Here is a 25773-nt window from a genome sequence, read left to right as displayed (position 1 = left end):
TGCTAATATTATAATGGCAAACATTGTCTCACTAAAGCCTGTTGTACACTTGGGTTCATTATTTACCCTCTTTGTAGGTTCAGCTCTTCTGGTGAGATAATGGATTGGTCAGACTGTAGTTACATCGTATTTTCAGTTTATGTTGGAGAAAATACTAATGCGATTACCTTTTCACTTTCATTTTTCTGTCTATCATCATAGCTTGCGTAATACTCTTATTGTATTATAAAATTGGATTGATGCATGCAAGACGTGTGTGTGTGTGTGTGTGTGTGTGTGTGTGTGTGTTGGGATTGATGATCAGCGTAAGTGAAAATGACAAAACACACTTAAACATCACAAGCACATTAAAAGGCCACCGTTTCTCCCCTGTTACCTTTGGTCAATGAGGTCAGTAACGGTTCAGGATGTCAGGATATGAAGTACAATTGCTGGCTGTACCTCAGAGGGTTGGCGGGGATCCTTGGCTGGTTCAGTAATCACTAAAATGCTGCCTGTTAAATACACCATCCCAGTAGAAGAAAAAAAATGTACACGTCTTTCCATGGCCACCCCAGAACAATGCCATTATTACAAAAGGCCTGACGAGTGAGCTTGAGATTTCATTCCTTTCAGGTAAACAAAGTGATGGTTACATCCCTGTGGATGGAAATTATATCTGACATGATGACAGGTCAAAAGGTACCTGACATTGACAAGATCATTCAGACACAACAAATGTTGTTTGGATTATAGTTTGATAAAAGAACACCCCCCACCCCCAAAAAAAAAAAAAAAAAATCCACAGCTTCCACAAATCTTAGACAAGACTGTACACATGAAAACAGTCAATCATCTGTGCAGAAGCATTTCTAGCATCATAATAATAATAATAATAACTGATCTCACATAAATGATTTAGATAATGTGCTTATCTAAATTAATTATTTTGTCAAATACTCACTCAATATTCCATATGTTAGATGGTATTATGCTTGTTGTATGTACCTAAGTCGATACCAGGCATTTGCTTTAAAATCAAAAACACAAACTGTACTGAAAATCTGATAATTTTTAGTTTTTCTTTCACTTTTTTCCTTTTTACTTTAATGAACATCACTTTTTTAAAAATAAAAGCACAACAGATGGTTCAGGGAACATGGTCAATTCAATATTTTTTTCAATTTTCTGAAAGCTTTCAAGCAATGTTAATCATTTCCTATTTTGGAACAAAAAAAAAAAAAAATGAAAGAAAGAAAAAAAAAAAAAAAAAAAAAAAAGTTAATTTCATGAGAACCTGTGTTTACTTCTTGCTGAAAACTGTTTCCATCGTAACTGAATAATTATTGCAAATGACAACCAAGGTTAAGGCCTCCAATTACAAGATGTAAAATCAGTGTAAAATCATTTCAACATTCAGAGAGAACCATTTCTGGAGCATCTCAGACTCTAAATTAATGCGGGAACCCTAGATGCCAAACATTTTACCAACATTTCTTTCAAACAATTATGCTTTAAAATCACTGTGTATATATTTATATAGATATCATATTTCAAACTTTCTAATATTTTATCCTGGCAGACAAAAGATGTTCCAATCCACATTTTCTTGAGTACTGCCCCCCCAGTGGCATAGGAAACACTGTATAGCAGACACCAGGGACAGGTTTTAGGGGTTTGTGCTGTCTGAAATGCGGTACTGATAAGGGGAGGCCGTGTACATCTCTATTCAAAGATTTGAGCAAATGATTCCTGGAAAACGATGCTTGCATTACACAATATACAGAGTACCATGCTAGTGCTGCTCAGCTCATTATAACCGTTACAAGTAATTATGCTGCTCAAACACCACCCCAAACTAGACAGCCTCCAAAGAGATTGCACTTCTCAGCTTCAACCCAGCAGAGGAAATACAGGTTTTAAAAGAAGTTTTTTTCAGGGGGATTGTTGGGTTGAAGGTCTTTATCCTTAAAAAAAAAAAAAAAGAAAAGAAAGAAAAAAAAGCAATTCACATTTCACATGTGTAAGTTAAGTGTATATGCATGGATTGCATGAAATGCCAGTGTGTACACAAGTATCTGTGAGTGTGTGTGTGTGACAGAGAGAGTTGAGAATGAACAGAAGTTCAGGAGTGTGAGTGTGTTCATGCATTAGCGCTTTAAGTATCAGTCCCCAGATACAGGCCTTGTTTGCAATCTTAATGTATGTCTCCTATAAGCAGAATAGGACTAGCTACTCAAATCATTTTGGTATATCTTGTACATTTTTAATACACTAAATGTAAATCCTTGGACGATGGTTGCATTGTTATTATAATCATTAATACTCTAAAATTCTTTAGCAGTTCAGAGAAATAAAGCCCAGGTTGTTGGGCTAGCCTCTCCCTTAGCAATGGGCTGGGACAGGTTCAGTGATAGCTGACTGCTCTGTGGGGAGGTGACTGGCTGGGCAAGTGAGTGGAGTGGGCTGTGTTGAGGTGACGTCAGTGGGAGGAGTGGGGGGTTTGGGAGTACGGTAGCCAATCGAGAAGTCAGACGGGGGGTGCCTTGCGTTGCAGAAGGTACTGATGGATGTCTTCAACGTCACGCTTGAGCCAGGCAGCATTGAGGAGAATGTTCTCGCAGCACTGCTGCACGGTTCTCTCAGCAGCCGGCGCGTGGTGGGTCTCAAAGAAACTCTGAAAACCAGACAAAAGCAACGCAATGGAGGTTCGAGGGTGTTAAGTTTCAAAATGTTCACTTAGCTCTATTTCTGAAAAGCAGCAATGAAAAAGGAGATCCACTTTATGGTGTTAATTTATGGGATATTCTATTTGATGTTTATGTGCTGTTTGTTTTTATTCATAAGAATATCATCTCTCACCTTGACTTCAGCAGCCATTTTATCAACTGCAAATCCATCCAGAGACAACTGAGGGAAGAAGAAATGATTTAAATACTAAAAATTACGATTACTGTGGTAGTTAACATAGTTTATGATCAATATTTAGCATTTAGCAAGACATACAGAAAATATGGGACAATTAAATCGGAGGGGTGGGCAATATTTGTTTTGCACTTTTATCTAAAATCATGACCACCACAGCCATGGATTCCAGAAAATGGCTTGCTTATATATTTATAACATCTACAGGTTGGCTTAATGTGCCCTTCCCTAAACCTTTGAATGGACATGTCCAACTGTTCAATGTTTCAGTACTTCTTACACAACCTGCTGTTCTCAGAACAAGGAGCTTAACAGCAAAATTCACAGGCGTTTGATCCAATCAGTGTTCAATCAGAACTGGTACTTAAACAGTTCGCCATATCATGCTGTTCACATTTTGACATCACGAGACCAAGACAACACTTCTCAACTGATCAACAGTACCTTGCAATTGCAAGGGTTCAGACAGGATGTTCTCAGATGTGGTCACGGAGTGTCACCATGTTTTAATTCTAGTTTTAGTCTAGTCTAGTCTGTGTGTCAAGCTGTCATTTTAGTTATTATTAGTCTTAGTCACATCCACACTCATTTTAGTCTAGTCAAGTTTCAGTTGACTGAAAGTATGTAATTTAGTCATTTTTAGTCAGAATTATCCATTAATAATTTAGTCTTAATTTTACTTCTATTTTTAGCAATGCCATTTAATGCAGTCAACATTGTTCTACTAGGTACTTGAACTGACAAAGACTATTTTTTTCTTTTAGTCAAATTAAAACAAGATATTTTATTATTATATTTTTACTTTATAGAACACACTAAATCCATACCAGACACGGAAGATGCTCTGATTTTGACCACACATTCTGTTTTCTTTTTCACTTCATTGTAAAGGAAGTGAGTCCAAAGATCGCTTCTGCTAAACCATCACAAGTCTAATTAATGCCGCGATTGCGTACTGCAGAAGTGACATAATCTGTTTGACTGAATGAGAGATCCAGGAAACATAAACCGTGATGTAATAACACGAATGAACAAATAAAAAAGAAAAAAAAAAGAAATATCATCTAGTCTCATTTAGTCAACAAAGGTGAATAGTCATATTAGAATAGACTGATGACAGCTTCATTTTGAACAAAGCCCTACGTAACCACATGATGAACTCCAGTCACATTTAAGATATGTGGTATACTCAACCAGTTTAGTTGGCTTTTGTTTCAATTAATTGTTGATGTGGAAATCACCACTGCATGAGTCTACTTAAACAACCTACTTTCATGATATAATATGACTGTAGTGAGAACTTACATTTATGGAACAAAATATCCACCCGAAAATCCCTAACTGTTTGTGAGCAGTGAGTATATTTGTCACACTCAAATGTTGTTGCTCAGAGCCGCCGGCGTTTGTCAGAACTGCACTGTATTCCCACCCTGCCTAACTGCACCTGTGCCTGCCCCACCTTCCTGCTCTACATAAACTGGATTCAACAGATGCCACGTGGAGCCTTGACCTGATTGTACTTGCAGCTGAGTTTGGTCCCTTAATTCTGTGTAAAAAGGACAAGTGAAACAAGACAAACGGGCTTAACACCCACTATCTTGCTGTTAAGAACTCCTCAATATTCTAGTATGCTGTGTTGTGTGCACAGCATACTGGAGTTCTGAAATGTGTGAACATGCTATGACATGTAACAACACTAAACATTTAGTGAGCGGTAGAACACATGCAGTTATACATCCTCTGCTCTCAGGACTTTGATGTCTCAATATTTGTGTAAAGCATGCAGGCTTAGAATCAATGGATTAATCTGTAATTAAGTCATGGTGAAAGCTGCAAACATTGACCAATAATTAACTACTCACCAAAATCCCAGACATTCACTGAACTACTTTTTGCTATTATTTAAGGTTATACAGACACAGACAGAAAACAGATACAGGCCCCAACCTTTATGAGTCGTGATATGAGGAATCCCCCCTGATAGCGATTGTGTAGCTCCTCCCAGTTGTCTTTGACGAACTTCCATGCTGCTTTCCGCCCTTGTTTGCTGCTGCCAGCCACACCCCCAATCACAGACACTGTATCTTGGGGGCGCACTTCATCCTATTGGATAACAGTTCACAAATAGGTATTTCAGAATGGAGGGGTTACTTAGAAGAATATTATTCAAATACAATGTACAGCAACCACTGGAAATGGTCCAAACTTCAGAGTGTGACATACCAGAAAAGGCGTGTGTTTAAGCCATTGCATGCAAGTGTTACTGTGATATTACTGTGATAAAGATTTCCATTAGCTTCTAAGGGAGACGATATAGATGCACTGCCCACATTAACATCACTGCAATACTAAACACATTGCAGTTTAGTTCTCTATATAAAAAAAACAAAAAAAAATCCTATTACTAAGGAAAAATTATTTTAACACCACTACTTTCTAGTGTAATTATCTACATGTACAATATTACAATATGAATAGTATAAAATATGTGGGGTTTTCAGGCTACCAGCAATTAACCCCGTTTTAATATGAGATGATAAATCATGATTTCTGCAGTGACCACACTGCAGGCTTGGTACTTGGAAACTGTAGCCAACAGCACTGCAAAAAAGCAACATGTTTTGCTGTGAAAGTGCTCAGTCAACTAGACATTATTCATTCTTCATAATGTTACTCAGACCTAGACATTATTCATAATGTCTAGGTGAGATTGGTTTTACACAGACATGCACAAAGCAACAGTGAGATTTAATGTTCAGCGGACAAACTCTGACATACTGAGAGGGAGAATGTGAGGACTCTCTGGATAAGATCAGGTGAAGAGATGGCACCCAGCACCCGCTCAATACGGTTCTTCTCCTCCTGCATGTCTGCTTGCTTATGAAGCTTATGAAGGGGAAAGGGAAAGAAGTACATACAAATTTGTGCAATTATATATTTATATATGTATATGTATGTGTGTGTGTGTGTGTGTGTGTGTGTGTAATATATATAATGCAAAAAATTACCTTAAACATTGTTTCCAGCGTTGTACTGTCTCCATGTTTTAGCACAGTCAGATATACCTACAATTATATACAAAACAGGTTATTGTTAGGGCTGTCAAAATTAATCTGTAAAGATTTAACAGGTTAAAATAAATTAACACAACTGTTTACTTTGCATTTTGTTTGCTTCCTGTGTGGGTCTGATTTATCAAGCCAATGCAAAATTCATTCTAGTTTCAGGGTAGATTCAGGTAACGCATTATTTGCATGTGCATTTAGATTATTTTCAAGTACATTTTCAGATGCACTTGTGTCGTACATGCCTTTGGATGGCCGGAGGAACCCAAAGTACCTGGAGGAAGCTTTTGTCACATGCCTGCATACTTTTACCTACATATGTGTTTGCATAGGCAAAGCTTACTGGGCTTCTGAGGTCTGCAGACAGAATCTGTTTGCCTTCCACATGCTCCTTAAACCTCCGCCTGGCCTCCTCCAGGGTGGGCTTGTGTCCTGCCTTCCCCAGCTTTCCTAATACCAAGCCTCGTAGCAAAGCATCCAAATGTCCTGGGAATAAGAAAATACAAGGAAATAGCTGCAATCCTTTGCTCTCAGGAAAATCATGAAATCTGTTGAGACTCACCTTCACCCTGCTTGCTGTCCCAGCCCAGCTTGATGCCAATGGGCGTGAAGAGGTCACGGATGAACTCCTGGAGCTCCTCATAGTAATCGGTGTGGGAGAGTAGTGAAGAAAGCACGCCTAGGTTGCAGCTGAGATCGCTCCACACTGTGTAGTTGGGCTCGTTAACAAAAGCTTCCATGACCTTCAGCACTTCCACTGTGCTAATCATTCCAGCTCGAGACTAGAGGAACAGGAGAGATTACGACTCTCACATATCCCCACTTTCACAGATTCATTATTTTACAGACCATCCATTCTAAGCCATTGTTCAGAAAATGAACAATTTTCAATCAAATTTGTCCCAGGGTTGATGTCTCATTAAAGAGAAAACTAAACTAAATAATAATCAGAAAAAACATACAGGACACATAAACCAACCCTTAATGACAACCCTCAATCTTGCTATTTGCATTACCATAAAAAAAAGAAGAGAAAAGAAGAGGACTCACCAAGGAGAAAAGATCATTCTGGAGGCCCAGTCGGTCTACAGGAAGCAGGGTAAGGTCACGGATGCCCGGCAGCAGGCACTCCAGCATGCCTGAGCTGTACTGGATGCGGTAGAAACCAACTGTACCAGGATTGAGCTGTAATGGTATGGCATAAACATCAACAAAGGTAGTTCAAAGTTTTTATTCTAATTTAAACTATCTACAGTACATAGTAAAACGAGACAACACTGATAGATGATCATGGTGCAACACAAGACCACATAAGTGCTAAAGAGAGTGTGCCATTACTACCTTAATCCACTGGTCAGGGCCGGTGCTGGGGACAACGACTGTGGCTTCAGGCTTGTCTAGCAGAACCTTCAACTTAGTGCAGGAAGGGTCTTCACTCGTACAGATACTAATAGGGACCATCCAGCTGGGACAGTCCTCACCTGAAACCACACGAATGGCAGATATTTTAACTCCTGAATCATCAAATTACATTCATGCTGAAGGCTGTCACATTACAAAAGTAACATTCTTTTAATATGCGGAATTTATGGCATATGCATTTAAAGCATTTATCAGACGCCCTTATTCAGAGCGGTTTACATTGAGTAGTTACAGGGACAGTCCCCCCTGGAGACACTCAGGGTTAAGTGTCTTGATCAGGAATACAATAGTAGTAAGTGGGGTTTGATCCTGCGACTTTGCAGTCATCTGGTTCATAGCTGTTACCCAAAAGGCTACTACCAGACTAGACTGAAGGGCAGCAAGTAAACAGATATTCTCTCACCATCATGTGGTCCACTTGCACAAAACTTCTGCTGAGATATCTTCAATACTCGATCATTTCCTTGCTGAAATGTAAAGATGAACTTATGAGACAACATAAAGGAGTTGTGTATGTTGAGCATAGTCATTTGTACATAGAATAATGCTAGCCTATAAAAAAAAAAAATCTGATTATTTTGCAATTCCAGAATATAATTCAGAGCATTTCAGGTTTAATATGGGCTTCATAATAGAATCTTTTTCATATGCCATTTATTATTGATGTATGGTCGTGATACAAAATGAAAAAACACACCTGAAAGTTTATAGAGAAATGCTCAATTCCTAAAATAAATTATACCAGAAAGACACAGTAAATAATGTAAGAAAGAGGCTTATATTTGTCACAAATATTTCTTGTCTGCTAAACAAAGTGCACATTAATGACATACAAATGAGGGGGTTCCTCTCAAAGTAGCATTGACCATTTTCCTCTGGCATGGCTAAGGGTGGGAAACCTTGAAGAGAGTCAATAAAGCCTTTATGAAAATGAGCAGGGGGACAAAACTCCTGACTTGTTCCAAATCTGTTTCAATGGATTAAAAATTGGTAAAAAAAAACAAAAAAAAAAACTGAAGTTGACTTTATATTCAAACAGCTGTCCCACTACACATTTCTACCCTTTGCCTTGTATGCCATGATGCACATTTTCATTTGAATTGTCAAAATAACAATTCCCTATGTAGTAATTCTATATCAAAACTTAATTCAACCAACCCTGCAATTTTGCCCAAATCACTACAACCTTATTGCACGTTGAACCAATAAGCACAGTCTCACATGAGGTTCACCAATCATAGCAGAGACGCTAGAGCAGAGGCTGACTTCTGGAGTTCATTTTCACTTATGTGGAAAATTTATTTGTCTTAAAATGCCAATGTTATATGGATCAGGCAGTGCCCCAGACGTCACAAAAAAAATAGCGGTACCATTCATGTCTTTAGCATTATCATATAGGCCTAGAGTGATCAAGGTTTCCCTCTCTGTGTATTACGTCAGACAAAAAGTGGCTGTGAGAAAATGGTCAACTGCAAACTAAGGAAACATCAAAATAAATAAAAACACAAAAAAGCTTGTAAACTGCAGTGTCATCTCTGCATACGTTTTGTCCTCCTCCAGATGCCACTCAAATAATCTGAAAGGCAAACAAGGACAATTCAACAAGGCAGCAATGTTTCCTGCTCACAATGGCTCTTTCTCCTGACAAGAAGAAATGGCCATTCAAGGGAACATCTGTAAGTGATCAGTTCAACCTGACGCTCAGGGCCTGTTACAGGGCTGCCAGTTGTGCAATGTTGCTAATTATGATTAGGTTGTGTAGCTCATACTTGAAGCTACCAGAGAACATTTTGGTAAAAGTGTACTTTGACAATTCTGTTTTCATATAGGTTCCGTTCGGTCCAGATACTTTGGAGGAAAATGCCACTGATATTTCCAACTACGCCAGTTTAGATGTCGCCATGGTCTAATATTTACTGGCCCTTCTTCAGAGATGTTGGAACTATGTAATATAAAATGCTTTCTTTAAACATTTTCCTAGCTTTTCTTTCTCCCTGATTAATTTGCCATTAAAGTGGATTGTAGAGCTTTGTGGGTTCTTGGATGCAAGCGGTTCAAATGAAGAAAATGGTGACTTTACCTGATCCTGATCCACTACAATGATGGGGAAACCCATCTGTTTGGTCCACGAATTCATCACTGCAGCTATGGGCTTCCCACTAGCCTGTTCCAGACACTCCCAAAGGTCCTCTGAAACAGGAGTAGAGAAAAATGACTAACTCATATTAGGTTTCTTGCTTCACCAAAAGGCAAAAGTATACAGCTTCTCCTTATGTAACATTCAGTTCACACAAACACACTGGAGGTATAAATGTCAGAATGCTATTCACCCCATTCAGAACAAAATTCCTAGTCTTTCCTTTCCAGGCGATTGAAATGACAGCACAGATGTTGCCTATTTAACAGGATGAATAATAAAAGCACTCCATAATATATTAATGTCACTAGTCTAAGATAAGTAGCCCTTCTCTTTAGAAAGGATTATGTTCTGGTGCAAAAGCAAATAATTTTGATCACTGTTAAGAACATTATTGCAGTCATCTAATTATTGCTAGGTAAGATTGGAAAAAAAAACGTAAAGCTGCTATAAATTATATCACAGACACAAAGCTCTGCAAAATATAAAGTAATGCATGACAGAAATGTTTTATTTGCATTATTCTTTTAATTCAGAGCCTGATCTGTGAAGAAAGTGTTGTATTACTCCTAAAGCATTTAAAACCAGTCATCATATGAGTCCCATTCCCCAATGACCAGTATTGACAAATCTTCATAGCCTTTTGTCCCATTCCTCTATACAAGTGTTCTCAACCCATATTATCGCCAACACCTGGCTTTCACTTTGGCACTGGTGTCACTTTCAATTTAAAACCCAACCAGAAGCTTTGGATCAGAGACACCATAACTTCCTTCTGTAGATTTTCCTGGTATAATTTTTTATTCATCCTCTGATGGTTACAAGCTGTTCAGGACCTGAGGCAATACAGCAGACACACACCAATAGAAGGGAGGAGACATTAGTGTTGGTATGCTGCATTTAGTTGTGGATTCAACATTCCAGGAATTACCAATTGTGTATCATTCCTTTTCACATGATGACTTAAGCTACTAATAAATTCTGATGTTCACTGTTTTGTTTTTTTGTTTTTTGTTTTTTTTTTTAAATACAGACTCTCAAAACACAGACTATGACAAAAACACCGGCAAGGTCATCTGTCTGAAAATTCACTAACATCAATCAGCGAAAGGTGGACAAAATATAGTATTCAATAATATTTTTGTAAATGTTTTCAGTCTTCAAATTCTTCGGTGATGTGAAGACTTTGTAACATTATCGTAACAGTTTTGTAACATTATTGAACGAAGTGGGAGCACATGAATGAATATTGAAGTGGTGGCCTAGCGGTAATCAGAAGGTTGCTGGTTCAAATCCCGATCCACCAAGGTGCTACTGAGCAAAGCCCCGTCCCCCACACACTGCTCCCCGGGCGCCTGTTACGGCTGCCCACTGCTCACAAAGGGTGATTGTTAAAAGCAGAGGACACATTTTGTTGAGTCACAATGTGTTTCCCAGTGTTTCACAATGACAATCACTTCACTTTTTCACTTTCACTTTGCAGGTAAGGAAAGGCCACAATACAGTGTGCAGAGTTTGTGCAAATTTTGGTGCAGGGTTAATTGCAATAATGGTTTAAGAGAGATATTCTATAATATTGATCTCTTGTTAAGATTTTTCTCTTTGTCTAGAACACAGGCATGGGCTTTTAGTTAGACAGCCATTATTTTACAAGCAAAACCTATTGCCAATATATGCACACAGGATATCACAAACTATCTCAAATTTCATCTGAACAACCATGTGCAATAAATACGTGAAATAACAGAAGTCACTAATACACAGAGTAAGATTGTACATAATACATATACATTAACCTCCAGAGCTTAAAATTCAGTTTGTCCTTGAACCCTATGCACGTGACCAAACCCTACAGGGGTGGGTATCACCATGGGGCAGATTAAGGGATCTGAGCACCTACAACCACCCAATAAAGTCAGGTCACATCACATCACTGTTAGCAAACAAACAAAATAATCCTCAATACAGTTAAATGAACATGCAGACAAGCAACAACAATATCTGTCTCACCTGTAGATGCATTTTTATGTTGAAACTTCAACAGGTATGAGTGCATTCCTTTTCGAAAATCCTAAAAAAGGCCAAAACCCATAAACATTGTTTCAACAAACATGGAGGAATTCTATTGTTATAACATTTAGATAGGTTCTTCCACAGTGTGAGCATGACTCATAATAAATCACATGTGTGGGAGGGGCACCAAAGTTCTGCAATGGAGATTAACTTTTAAGAAAGTTAGCTTTGAAGGAGCAAAGCACCAATCTTGCTGGTGATTGGTATAATAAAATGTTTGAAGAACAGGGGTTACTTAAACCATAAAAATATAGTGTATATGACACAAAAAAGTTGAACCCACAAATGACAAAGGGTCATTTTGCCCTTTCCTGACCTCATCTCCAATGTAGTTGTGTAGCATTCGTATAACAGATGCTCCTTTGCTGTAGGATATGGCATCAAAGATTTCGTCTACTTCTGAGGGGTGTCCCACATTCACCTGAATGAGCAGAAAACACCAGGAGGAAACAATGATCCTGTGTAGCTCCATAATTACTATCCTGAGGCTTTTGCATTACTGTTCTTTTTCTGTACACTTTCATTACACAGGTCAAAAGACATTTGCACATTGCAAACACACATACGGACATTTTTATATAAATTTATCCATGCTGGAAAACAAAACTGATAGGGAAAATGCTAATTTTACCTCAATAGGGTGACTGTTGTCTAGTGCATCTAGATCCAATGCACGGGTGTAGTCTGCAGACACAAATTGCGTCCAGATGTCGTATTCGGGGAAGCAGTGGTCCACACACAGATACTCAATCCATGATGCAAAGCCCTCATTAAGCCACAAATGGGTCCACCATTCCTATCAAATAAAAAATTATAATAAAAAGTCAAATTGAATCAGTGAGATGATCTAAGAATATTTCACATAACAAAAAAAAATTTAAATACGATATTTTTTCAGCAACCCTGGGTTTGAACCTCACCATGGTGACCAGGTTGCCAAACCACTGATGTGCCAGCTCGTGCCCCACCACCAGTGCCACCCACTGACGCGAGGATGAACACGAATTCTTTGGGTCAATCAGCAGAGCAGTCTCCCTATAGGACAAGAGGTCAAAATTCAAGGTTCAAGTCATACAATAGAGGTCAATGTAATACACCGACACCCTGGGTTCCTCTAAAGGGAGAGGGGAGGGAAAAAAAAAAAAAAAAAAAAAAAACAGTAGTCAGCAATTATAAACAAACCAAAAAAAAAAAAAAACACTTCCACACAATGGACACAAGCTAGTCACACTTTAGTTTAATTCCATAAAAGATTAATTCATATCATGTTTTACAAAGTTTAATGCACATTCCAACAGGATTTTGATCACAATAGACTCTCAGCAAGCTTCCTACCTGTAAGTAACAAGGCCCCAGTTTTCCATGGCACCTAAGAAGATATTCCATAAACATTAGAAAAACACGCAGAGCATTGTTATTATAAGTATTATATAATAAGCACAATATAGAAAATACAATATAGTTTATATAATATATACCAATCAGACGCAACACTAATAACACAGAGATCAAATTAAAAGCACTGATTCTATTATTGCAATGGAACACAGGATGGGAAACAAATTATAAGTGATTTCTCGAAGTTGATCTCATAGGCCACTTTGATAAATTACAACTGGGTCAGAGCATCTCCTTTTGTATACTTGTAGGACTGCACAATTGTCAGTTTGAGGTTTTTGAGGTTTATTCCAAATTAAAAGGATAACAGTGACTAAGATTATTAATCTTAGTGAATGCAAGAGCATTTGCAAGAAGAAATCAATCTATGATAATCATAAGCACACAACACAGGTATTTCTTCTTTAGGGTAAGATTTTCTCCTTTTACGAATGAGCAGTAAGGGCCTCGGCGGTAACATCAGCTGGTCGCATCTTTAAAATATTGGTAGCCAACCCAACATGGGATGGGCTTACGGTTTGGAACAAATCAATTGTTTGAAATATTGGGGGAATTCCCCTTGTAGTATGTACCTATGCTAATTAATTTTGTATTTAATGTCCAAGCACACAAAGTGTGCTGCACCCACCGCACCACAACAAAGAAGCTTGCTGCACTTCATTGACTCTGTTTTTTTTTCCAGACAGTCTTTTTTTCCTGGAGATCCAGGCTAGCGTGAGGGCTAGCCTGGATAATGCACAGTCACACTGGAAATTTGAGGAACATGACAAATCAAGGTGTTTACTTATAGGATCTGCTCCTACAGATCCAATCTAATTCCACAGAACATCTTCAGAGGTTCCATTCCATAATGAGTCAGGTTTGCAAAAGGAAGAACTACAGGTAAGGTTGTGGCTGATTGGTGTAATATGATGATTAATAAAAAAGAAAAAAACTGACCAGCAGCAAAGTCAGCAATAGCTATCAGGTCAATTTTAGGCAATGGGTACGGTACATTGAAGTACTCTTTGTAGAAGGGTAAGGTCTTTGCTGCAACCTGTAAAAAAAGAAAGATATTTTAGAGATTTACATGCATGTTGTTTCTTAATATTTACATCTTAAAAGGGACTAAACATTATGAACATATACTGGCATTCTTCCCTTTTACGCTTTAATAATGTAAGAGGACAGATATTATATTCGCTAATATAATTAGACATATGCACATTATCTCTGGAAATTGTGTCCAATTAAAACAAAACAAAAACATATTTTACATGGACACTGAGGTCTACGGCAGTAGCACATGATGCAGAGTCAGCAACCACTGACCAAGATCAATGACAGAAGCAATGAAGCAACTACAATGAAGTAATGAACCCATCAGCATCTTTTCAAGTCATTAGTGACTGATGCACAAAAGGTTTACTAGATTTCCTGTGTTGAACGGCTATTACGAAATTCCATTAACCCTTTAAAGTCCTGATGCAACAAGACTCAGGATTAGCCGATTTTAAGTAAAGGCCTAGCTGTAATTAACAGATTAAATGTATTGTGATTATATGAAATTGCATTGAAAAGGCATTATTAAAATGTATTTCTGTTTACGCTTTAACCTTTTAGCCTGCTTAGCATATGTGAGTTCAAGCTCTAAACATTATGTTACATGATGTAACTAATGGGTGATCAATAATGTCAAATATGTATGAATTAGCATAATTAAATACAGACAGAAAAGGAAGTACGGCCTGCTAGTTATCTGTACCTTGGAGAGGAATGCAACCCATCCATTTACAATTATTTCAGGAACCCAATTGCATTCTTATCAATGTTTAAATGGGAGCAGACTCTGTGCCATGTATCAGACATGCAACCGTAGTAATAAAACATGGCCAACCTCGAGTGCAAATTTCCCTTGCTCTGCCTTCCCAACTGGTGTGTAAACCCGCACCATCACTCCATCTGATGACTGGCTCTCCACAAAGTCATACTCTCCGATGACAAACGCTACTAGATACGTGGACATGATGGGCGTAGTGGCAAACTTCACCTCGACGAGGCTGTCATCTTCTGGATATGGCTTTCTATCAATGACATTCTACAGTAGAGTAAGGGGACAAAAAAAAAAAAAAAAATCACAATCCTTTTCACATTTCTTCCAAGTGTTTCACTACAGAGCCACTCTCACTGCTAGCTTGGGTTCGCCTTCAAGCAAGTAACATCATGACATTAGAAGGTTAATTTAAAGATGAGAGACATCTGGGTTGAATCAGCTGCAGGACACACAATGCCCAGTGTTACGTAAGTACTTGGAGAGGGGTGTGTGTGAATAGAAAGAGAAATCAGGCAGCAAATTGTGAGGGCAACGGTTTGGATTTATTCATCCCATTGTCATACATACCATGTTTGACAAGGCTACTCGGTCCTTAGGAACGATCAAAGTGATGTCGAAGGTGGCTTTGATGGCTGGCTCATCCCAGCAAGGGAAGGCCCGACGGGCATCCGTGGCCTAAAGGTACAGAAATTGAGAGTGCATTAGAAAGAAGACATTATTCCGGATGGCCATCAGCCTGCACTCCAGCAATCCTTACCAAATGACTTGAAAAAAATATTGGTTTTCAAAGCACATTAAATCGGCTAGAGCTGCAACAACTGCAATGAATCATAAATGTTCTTTGGGCAACATGAACAGATTCAACATCAACTAAGATTGAACATTTCTTAGCAATACTGCCAGTCTAAAATGGAGAAATTGGGTGAAACCACAAACCACAGGCATGTGGGTGCACTGCAGTACCATATGACTGTATGATTTGCATTATGATGATTGGTGGAGGATTGGAGTTGGATAGGGAGGATGTGCAGATTACCTCAAACTGTGTGACAGCAGCATAGCGTATTTCTCCCGATGGAGTTGCATATTTACTTCTGTAGAAGCCTTTCATTTTGTCGTTCAGCTCGCCAACAAAATCTATCTTCAACGTACCTGATCCTGAATAAGTCATGGTAAGAACAGAAAAACCGGTACCATGAGGCGCACAGGTTGTTAACACGTGTTTAATATGATACAACAACACAACACCTGAACAAATACATAGGTAACATGGTCAAGCAAGTGCTGGTTAATTTCACAAATACTGCTAAATAAATTCAAATACAGAGAGCAGTCTACTTTTAGCAGTCACTAAAGCAAATCAATAACAACTAATTACAAGAGTGTTGTTTTTATGGATACTGTTGCTAGGCTCATAAAAAAACAATACTCCAGTACTTGACATATGAAAGGTCTCAGATATACCATTCTGAAGAACACTGGGAAATGACAACGTGACTTTTTCATCCTCATTCTGATAGTTGAATCCTGTAGCGTTTATTTCTGGAAGGAAAATAATAGCCATGTATGTTACGACAGGAGCACATGTTATGTCGCAGAGATTTATAACAAATCCTATTGTTACATTATGACACTTTCTAAATAACCCACCAAAAACAAATTAATGCTTATTACACAGTATCATACTGTAAGATAATATTTCTAACCGTAAGGTTTCAACTTGGAATAGAGTTGCTGACGTGAACAAAAAAGTACAAGAGTCTACAGTAAAATGAGGCAAAAACTGAGGCAAAACTATTTCATTAAAACAAGAGGATGTGGGAACAAATCTTATCTGGAATACTTTTTTTGAGTAGGATAAATGCTTGATTCGTGCAAAATTCACTTGAAATTAGTCCTTTTTGAACAAAGTTTATTTCTCATAGGATTCTGCTAACCCCAAAACATCAGTAATTTCTGTACTTACCATCCCCTCCTTCAGGTACAAAAGACGCCGTGATGATGTCGATGTCAGCACAGTTCATCACTATCTGATTTGTTCCTTGTGTAACCTGCAAATAAGAGCAGACGAGAATGAAGGAGAAGCGGGGAGCCAACTGAGCCTCAGTAAACAGTCGGCAGAATCAGCAGCCCTTCACTGGATAACCGCGATCCACGTCCAGATTTTGCTGATACGTCGCTGGCCACATCCTGTGATAACCCGCCGTACTGTCAAACGGCAGCTGCCCCCAGTACGGCACAGGCTCACGCAATTAATCTTCGCTCACTGGAACCAGCAAATCCGCAGGAGCTGCTACCCATAACTTATTACACGATTAAGACAAAAACAAACCATTTTACTGCAGATCCTTTGAAATGCAGATTAATAACAAAAACTAATAGAGCACATGACAGACTGATCAACTGATGGAATTTGGGTATAAAAATGCATTACCTCTGTTAGTAATACACAAAATTCATTCTAGAACCAAACATTCAGATTGATGATGATGTTTGTTTACTGTATATTTTGTGAAGGATACAAGACACGGGTTCAAACCAATAGTTCTCAAATCTGCACAAACACCGCAAAACAAGATGTTTCAATAACACACTGTGACACAGGACAGAAAATAACACAAGCTATTATTTTATTCACATCTCGTTAGCTTATATCTTTTAGTCATTCAGCCAAATTAATTAGCACATCATGTCAGACTCACAATAAATTGTGAAAGAACGCAATTACACTTTAAACTTGCGCAAACCCCTCAGCAGTCCGACACTACTGAGTTATATGGAATTATTTCATTCTCTGTGTTATATGTTACTGTAAGTAGAGGTCGTGACGTGTGTGCAAAAACAAACATCTGTGCAATATCGACAACAAAAAGAGAAAACACAGCGATAACACACATGGCAACAAGTTATTGCTCAAAATAAACAGGAAAAATATTTTGCAATCGTTTCAAAACAGTTTTTGTAGGTCAAACGTATTACATTACAAACATTAACAAGGAAGTACGGAGTTGGAAGTTAGTCTAGAAGCAGAAGGCCTGTCTGTAATACAGGCTAAACCCACATAGTGTGCACTGAAAATGTAAGCAAAGCTCCTTCCCTGCCAACCTTCACCATCTCAAATATGAATCCATGCACATGACAACATCTTTGTATTTTATAAACAAAAGCAGCCCAGCTTTTCAAGTGAAACGAGAAGGGTCGTGGCGCAACGCGACTTGGATGCAACAAGAGAGGTGACCGTGACAATACAAGGCCATACTGAGGTTCTTTTTTAGCTGACCACCTTTCCAAACATCTCAAACTGGCACAACTGTAAATGATTAGTCATTGACTAATTCTTGCATCAGAGCTTGTGTAAAATTGCAATAAGCCAATATTAAACCATAATATTATAATATTTTAGTGGAAGGTTTCCTCATAAGCTAAAGATTAATAAAGCTAAAGATTAATAAATAATTTAGCCATTTGTGTACCCCGTGTAAAGTACAATAGTAGTGTAACTATTTCAATTACTATATAAAAGTAATGCACCTACATACATTTGATTACGAATGAACATTTTTAACTATTAACCATTTTAAAATTGTGTAAATTTGCAGTGACTACTCCAAACTACTTCAATAATCAGATTAACATCTTTATAATTGATCGATTCAATAAAGACAATATAGTAACAGCCACCACAAGGTCAGACTTCAGGCGTCAGGTTAACATGAGATCATATGGCTGTAAAGTCACAAAATCAACTACATCACATTCAAGAGTATTGAAGAATGTGAATAAGTTGAAGGTTGTTTTGTGGTCTTTGGCGCATTTCACACTATGCAACCTCCACCACAAACATTTCTTTGTTAACTGAAGCAGAGGTATAGTTATAAACTGAGAAGTAGGTCTATAGAGATCACATGCTAGTTCCGTTTCATTTATTACTACCAACAATAAGCAACGGTCACTGATAAAAACACACCTTCCTTGTGGCGTTGCGATAACATGATACGGTTGAATTAAATAGCCATAACCGAGCTCTCCTCCATCTTGGTTTGAGTGGCCACTTCAATGCCACAACGACGCACTACATCGAGTAGAGTTCAAATTCAACTCTGGCCACAGTGTGCGTTTTTTCAGGCGTGCACGCAGCGAGCTTGCGCAGGGATGCGCCGGCGGCGCGTGCCAGTGATGGCATTAAACAACCGCTCCTACTTTCTGCACTTAGGAACGATGCTTTCACCGGGTGCAGTTCAGTCTAAAGCTGGCTTTATAGTGTGTAAGTAAATGGACTCAAGACACTGGGCGGGACCTGGGCGTGGTTCAGGCTCATTAACTGGCTACAGGGTTGGGCTGGCCACTAGTCTCCAACACGCTTCCCACAATTCCCCCGTTATCCTGCACCTCTGTCGTAGTAACAGTCGATTCTCGTGAGATTTTCTATATTATATTGATAACATCACCCTTGGTGAGCAGTGGGCGGCCGTGAAAGGCGCCCGGGAAGCAGCGTGTGGGGACGGTGCTGTGCTCCATGGCAACTTGATTTGCGATTTGAACCCGCTTCCTTACCAGTCAAGCCATCAACTTTTACTTTGACTGTTTCCTATTCAAATTCAGAGTTTTAAATGAGATCAGACTTGCATGTATTACAACACCGCAAAACTGACTAAATGATAAAGACCAAAAAAAAACAAGACTTTCCACATTACAGAAAGTCCTCTTCTTCACTGTCCAGGGAGGGGGACGTCAGAGCCAAGTCGACCTGCAGCTCCATGCGGTCTTTCATGCGTCCACGTCTCGCAATTCCACTACTTTGGTCGGGATTAAACTACACGGGGAGGAGGAGAAGCGTCTAAGCACGGCGGACTTTACCTAAGCGGCATGTTGGTGAAGCAGCAACTGGTGCGGGAACCAGAAGTAAAAACACAACCACCTCCCGACAAAATGTTGGCATTTGTAAAATCCGAAAGTAAAGTTTTTTTTTATCCGGAGCACAAGCGAATGGCGTGCAGGCCTGACAACAACGCGACGTCAAGACGCGCTAACGTCGCCGAATTGGTATTTCGCAAAGTTGGAAATGCTCGTCGTCGTCGTCGTCCCCCCGTCCCTCAGCGAGTGCCGCACCGCGGCTCTTATTCGTCAAGTGGGCTAGCATCAGAGCTAACGCTAACGGCGACGATAATTCGCCGCCGTCGCGGGCTGTGCCGCACTTTTTCTTCTTTATTTCTGTTTTATTTTTAACAAGAGGAGGAGGAGGAGGAGGAACGAGGGAAGGCACCGCGGCTCCGTCAGTCACCGGCGAGACAGCTGGCAGCGTGGAGGTGCAGCTGCTCCCGAACGGGCTCCACCGACACCCGACCCCATGTCAACATTTACCCAGCAGCCGTTGCGCAAACGGGGCCGTGCGCGAAGGAGTCGACGCCGCGCTCGTTGTTTTTTTTTTTTTTTACGGACAACTTCATTATGGGGAAGAAAAAAAAAAAGAGAAAAAAACGAAAAAGACGGAAAGCGATTCACGGGCGGAGCTGTGAAGCGTCCGGCGGCCGCGCCGCTACTTCCAGAGCGAGGCGGAGGGGGGCCGGCGGGCAACTGGATTCCAACAAGATATTTCCACGTTATAATATTACATAACCGAGCCCCTCGCCGCGCAGCCCGCGTCGCTCCGTCCCACTTACCTCCACCTTCCCCTCCAGCTTGCCCTCGAAAGTGAAGTCGACCAAGTCGGGCTTCAAGCACAGCCCGTAGTTGACGGGGTAGACGTCAGTGGGCAGCCGTACGAAAGGCCTCCTCTCGGGCATGGTGCCTGTTCTCTTGGCGCTCGCAGAAACGGTGCCGAATTTCGCTCCGAAGACCTGCGTTCCGGGGTGAAGCAGCGAGGGCTCCGGGACCGCAAGCGGCTTTCGGGGGCGGGCGAGGCGCTTCGCGAAGGACGTAGGCGAGACCCGACGACTCAGGAGCAGCAACATAAAAAAAAAATCCCCAGCGGCGCTGCGAGCTGCCCGTCCTCCCTCTCACTTCAAATCCACCGACACAACCAGACGTGACGACGTGCGCGCCGCCGCGGCGGGGAAGTGACGTCACCACGTCAGCCTCGGCGCCAACTGACGCTCTGTAGTGTAGTTCGCTGTTGCCGGTGTTCTGTGGCGAAGCGAAAATTCTAAGGAAAGCGCAAAAAAATGTCATTTTGCCGTTTAACGACGCGTCTTTGTGACTTTGTGCAGCTTCGTGGAGAACACGTGGGTAAACCTTTGGTTCGACTCACGCAAACGTTCGTCCAGTGATCCGTTGACTAGTTCGCAAACTTTCAGCCAAATCACAGGACCGACTGCAGTCATTCGGTGCTCCGTGTGGTTTTCCCCTCCCTCCTGTACTGCGTACTGTATAAATACCAGCCGACTTGCAACTATCCCATTCAGGTATAATACGAATTTGATTGCATGTCAGTTTGCAATGTTTATACACGTTTTTTTATTGCTCCGAAGAATGCGACATTGATGCAGAGAGCGGATACTTGTTCAATATAAATAATAAAAAACTCATTTGCACACCCTCTAAATTTCAAGTTCAAGTGAAGTAGGCCAAAGGTCATGGATCCAGGCATTCCGGACAAGCAGGATATTATATATTTTACTTTAACCTCATGTCTTGCGTATATATTTTTATTTGGCTTTGATGTGCCTTCGGTGTCTGTTATCGCATCAAACATTATAAGTAAACCGCTGAAGCATTTGGAGCGGTTTGGCGCTGCGCAAGTGGACGAAGCCTAATCCAGCCCACTAGGTGGCGCTACTGCACGCTTTCCTGTGAGCTTCCGCCAAAAAGACACAAGAGAAGAACAGTCAGCAGACGAACACCGTTCAAAATGGCGACTTCCATCTGTAGGACGCTGCTTCTGTCTCATCGCGTTTCATCACGTGCTTCTAAGGTTGGTTGCTTTGCTTATCTCTTAATTTAGCATATTTAACTGTTTCTAACCTTTATAAAATATATAAAATGTTCTGTCATACATTGGAAGTGATTTTTATCCGCTGTCACCAGCGCACGGCGGCTCTGCTAGAAGCGCAGCGCGCAGCCCCGCTTGTTGTCCCGATACGGACCAAGAAGCGCTACTTTATGCCCCCCGCAGCCAGTAAGACGACCGAGAAGCAGGAGCAGGCGGCGCGGACGTTTGTTGTGAGGCAGGAGTACATGGAGAGGCAGATCAACATCTCGTGCACAGGTGCCGCACTCCTTTACATTTACAGCATTTAAATACTGCGTGGTTCGTGTAAATCACATTTTAAGCAAACAGTAAGTGAACAAGGCTTTCAGATTTTGACCAATAAATACCAGCCTGTCGACATTTCCTGGCTTAAGAGGTGACCGAATTTAAAATGAAAGATGAACATCCATTTACCTGCTTATGTGGGGAAAAAAAAAACTTTGTACAGGACAGGTCCATAAACGGAGGCATTTTGCATTTTTTAACTATAGACAATGAACGAACAATGACATATACAGGGGTGTCAGAACAGGTGTCTTAAGAGGTGGGGGTGGGAAGACAGATGTTTAGGTCTGTAACATGAATAATGTTATTTCTAAGAGTGTGTGAACCTTCTCTGGTCTCACGATTCGATTACGAATATCAATGCATCCCGTAAATTTTCTACATGGTCACATGACGTTTTCAAATACAAGAGTTGTGTGGATGGCTTGATTTGCAACAATGAGCAGAAAAATGGTCTGTGTTCAGTCCCCGTCACCACAAACACCAGAAAAGCCATAAAACACCAGATCATGTCATGTTGTAGATCTCTGGACACTCCCATTCCTGCTTCGTTAGTTTGTTATTATATCTGTACGAGGTGCAAAAAATCTGGCATTTTCGCTCATACAGTCAAGAGAAGCGTAATTGAATGATCTAGGAACGTGACTACATATCTATGGTGTATATATATATCTATTAGGGTTACCAACTTTTTCAACCCCCAATGAGTCACTTTCTTGCATAGCCCCGCACATCTCATCTCAATTTGAGGTTGCCGCTCAGTCTCTGCTTTCGTTCGCCCCCTGGTGGTTGCTAATTTAAATGGAAATATTGTCGACAATCATGTTAAATGAATTCTGGCAGCCAAAATTGTGATCGTGATTACAATTCAATTAATTGTTCAGCCCTAGTTGAATGTTTATCTTTTTTTTTTTTTAATTATATATGTGATCTGTCTGCCATTTCTGTTTTCCTTACTGAAAGCTGGCATCTTTGACCCATACGTTCCACCTGAGGGTGATGCCCGCCTCTCCACGTTGTCCAGAGAAGGACTGAAACAGCGCACTGAACAGCTCAAGCAAACTGCAGCTTCTCAACTGGCGTAAGATTTAAAAAAATAAATAAATAAATAAAATTATCTAGTTGTTGATTGTACACACATGATTATTGTGTTATCAGGATGTCAAATGGACTGGTTTTGTTTTGACTTACTTTCCATTAGGATACGCAAAATAAAGGAACATGATCCAGAGTTCGTTACCAAGGACTTTGCAGCTCGAGCTCAGGAGATCTTTATTGAAGCTCATGCGGCTCTGACACAGTAAGTGACCTAAAAAAACCACAGAGACTCATGTGTCTCTTGAAATGAAACCTCAGAAAGATCACAATCTCAGCAGATTGAGATGGCATATCACAAATTGCATTGAAGTAAATTGTGTTTCTACAGCCAAGCTACACTTCAGTTGCGCTTAGGATGAAAACATGTACTTCTTGGCTCTTTATTAATCAATGTTTCTGGTTTCAGGTTCAACAAAGACAGGCTTCATTCCCTGGTTACAGAGAGGTGTTACCCAGTAAGTCTTAACCTAAACGCAACACGTTATTCCAATTTAAGACAGGGTGTTGCAGATATTGTTGGTATTAATAGATCTATCTGGTAATGTGTAGGAAATGGTGAGGGGGAATCGTTACAAGACATTACGATGGGGCTTTCTGGAGTCAGTTGAGCCTCCTCGCATTGTTCATGCACGTTGCCCTGACATGGTTTCCAAGGGCAACTTGTATGGACAGGTGACACTACGCATGCACTCTAGACAGGTGGGTATTGCATCACTTTTTTTTAATTTCATAGCTTTGCATTGTTTCATTACAGAATGTTTAGTCTAACGTACTGCATTATTGGACAGTTTCCCATTCCCATTTAAACTAAAAGAGAACTTCAGTGTTGTACTTGACGCTTAATGCAGTACTATGCTTAATTCATGAACGACATGAAACGGACCCTATATGCTTATCTTAAATTTCACAGTGAAATATCATGTCTGATATGTTTTGGTGTCATGTAACCTCTCATTCGTTTCATATTTGCTGTGTGTAGATTCTTGCTGCTGGGCTTTTTTTTTCTTTTCTTTTTATTTACAGCATCTGGGATTTTATCTGTTCTACTTTATCCCTTCTTAGACTTTGGCCATTTATGACCGATTTGGTCGTCTGATGCTTGGCCATGAAGAAGAGCCCCGGGACGTGCTGGAGTATCTAGTTTTTGAACGGCACCTTGTCAATCCTTATGGATGTTGGAGGTTACATGGCAAAATAGTACCAGCCTGGGCTCCACCCAAAGATCCCATTGTCAAGGTAATGTTTTCATGTGGGCCATTCTTCACATGTAACTGCGTGTGATTATTACAAACATGTAGAATATTCATGATGGTTTGGGTATTTGCATAAGCTATTTTTCCCCCATATTGAAACCACTGTCAAATGGTGGTGTCTAAATCGTCAGTAGAGAATTGTAATAAAATGTTAAGTTAAAGATATTTAATATGGGAACATATACCTTTTAGCTCTTACCTTTAGCTCTTGTTTACCCTGTATGGTCTCTGTTTTGCCCTATGTTGCTCTCTGTGGTGAATTTAAGATTCCTTAAAATCAGTGTGATATTTCCCTTTTTTCCCTTTCTTTTTTTCCTTTCTTTTTTCTTTTAGACTGTAATGATTCCAGGACCCAATCTCAAACCAGAGGAAGAGTTTGAGGACCTCAACTATGAAGTCCCTAAGCCAAAACCTGTTCAGTGGCACAAATAGTTAAGTCTGTCATTTATAATGTGATGCTGTTTAAATAAAATATTTAATTATATGAAAATTGTTTGTTTTTGTCATCATGATACACAGCAAGCACAGCACACAATGGAATTTGTCCTCTAAATTTAACCCATCACTATTTGTGAGCAGTGGGCAGTGTGGCAGGATATGAACCCACAACTTTTCTGTTACGAGTCTGCTTTCTGCCAGATAGTGTTGTCATCTACGAACATTTTGTGTTATGCAGTACTTTCTGTGTCTCCCATTCGGTCACACAGCTAATGTCACTTTCTCAGTTCCTGTTTGCGCATTATTTAGGTTTCAGAATTCTTGTGGTGGGTCATAGATATATGGTGATCGGTTAGCAGATGGCTGGGAGAAAAAGACTTTAAAAAAAGACTTTAGACAGACAATTGGGGGGGGGGGCTGTGGTCGAAAAAACTTTTTAACAATAAAAAAAATCAACCTTGTTTTAATCTTTTTGTTTTTTTTGTGAATTGATTTTGAATAAAATATTGACACAAAATTGCTTTTGTCTATTCTAGTTGGTACTTTTACTATATTGACTAGGTTAAATAGAACTGCATTAATAGAAAGAGACAAAAAATGCAATTTTCCTTTACTTAAATAGTCATGAATCATTCTGACTAAAATTCTCAGACTTTTAGTCGACTAAAACTAGAATAGTCTAAAATGAGTCTGGACATGACTATGACTAATAAAATCTAAAATGACTGCTTGACTCAAACACTGGACTAAAACTAATATTAAGACAGGCCACCAAGAACAACTATACTGCTAGACCACTGCTGCTATGTTACGGTTTTTTTTGTCATCTGTGACAGTCTGTGTTGTACAGTGGGGCAAAAAAGTATTTAGTCAGCCACCAATTGTGCAAGTTCTACCACTTAAAAAGATGAGAGATATGA

General features: G+C 39.8%; 2 protein-coding genes across 2 annotated transcripts; one reads left to right on the top strand and one right to left on the bottom strand.

Annotated features, from left to right (window-relative positions):
• Positions 1 to 1486: 1486 nt before the first annotated feature.
• Positions 1487 to 20842, bottom strand: npepps (aminopeptidase puromycin sensitive). Its single transcript, XM_028971204.1, has 23 exons — positions 20473 to 20842; positions 16779 to 16863; positions 16277 to 16354; positions 15849 to 15970; positions 15380 to 15487; positions 14876 to 15076; positions 13939 to 14035; positions 12937 to 12970; positions 12522 to 12636; positions 12233 to 12397; positions 11918 to 12022; positions 11539 to 11599; positions 9472 to 9581; positions 7795 to 7858; positions 7311 to 7450; positions 7020 to 7154; positions 6532 to 6751; positions 6313 to 6455; positions 5913 to 5969; positions 5683 to 5790; positions 4852 to 5007; positions 2842 to 2889; positions 1487 to 2656 (listed from the first exon to the last, which is right to left on the bottom strand). Exons 1-23 carry the CDS (start codon positions 20761 to 20763, stop codon positions 2510 to 2512), a joined length of 2790 nt encoding a protein of 929 aa, XP_028827037.1. The 5' UTR covers positions 20764 to 20842; the 3' UTR covers positions 1487 to 2509.
• On the top strand, positions 20284 to 24905 carry mrpl45 (mitochondrial ribosomal protein L45). The gene is made up of 8 exons (XM_028971205.1): positions 20284 to 21722; positions 21836 to 22016; positions 23028 to 23145; positions 23266 to 23364; positions 23569 to 23617; positions 23712 to 23861; positions 24225 to 24398; positions 24749 to 24905. Exons 1-8 carry the CDS (start codon positions 21660 to 21662, stop codon positions 24845 to 24847), a joined length of 933 nt encoding a protein of 310 aa, XP_028827038.1. The 5' UTR covers positions 20284 to 21659; the 3' UTR covers positions 24848 to 24905.
• Positions 24906 to 25773: the final 868 nt, after the last annotated feature.

Source organism: Denticeps clupeoides, chromosome 3, assembly GCF_900700375.1.
Source record: "Denticeps clupeoides chromosome 3, fDenClu1.1, whole genome shotgun sequence".
NCBI classification, from domain to species: Eukaryota; Metazoa; Chordata; class Actinopteri; order Clupeiformes; family Denticipitidae; genus Denticeps; species Denticeps clupeoides.
Note: the sequence above shows the minus strand (reverse complement) of the source record. Positions and strands in the feature narration are given on the sequence as shown.

Coding starts and splice junctions, on each gene's coding strand:
- npepps (XM_028971204.1), bottom strand. CDS start 20,763: ATGTTGCTGCTCCTGAGTCGTCGGGTCTCGCCTACGTCCTTCGCGAAG. Junction 12,971..13,938: donor TATTGCTGACTTTGCTGCTG/GTCAGTTTTTTT, acceptor ATATCTTCTTAG/GTGCCATGGAAAACTGGGGC. Junction 5,791..5,912: donor CGCTGGAAACAATGTTTAAG/GTAATTTTTTGC, acceptor CCCCTTCATAAG/CTTCATAAGCAAGCAGACAT.
- mrpl45 (XM_028971205.1), top strand. CDS start 21,660: ATGGCGACTTCCATCTGTAGGACGCTGCTTCTGTCTCATCGCGTTTCA. Junction 23,146..23,265: donor ACTGCAGCTTCTCAACTGGC/GTAAGATTTAAA, acceptor ACTTTCCATTAG/GATACGCAAAATAAAGGAAC. Junction 24,399..24,748: donor CCAAAGATCCCATTGTCAAG/GTAATGTTTTCA, acceptor TTTTTCTTTTAG/ACTGTAATGATTCCAGGACC.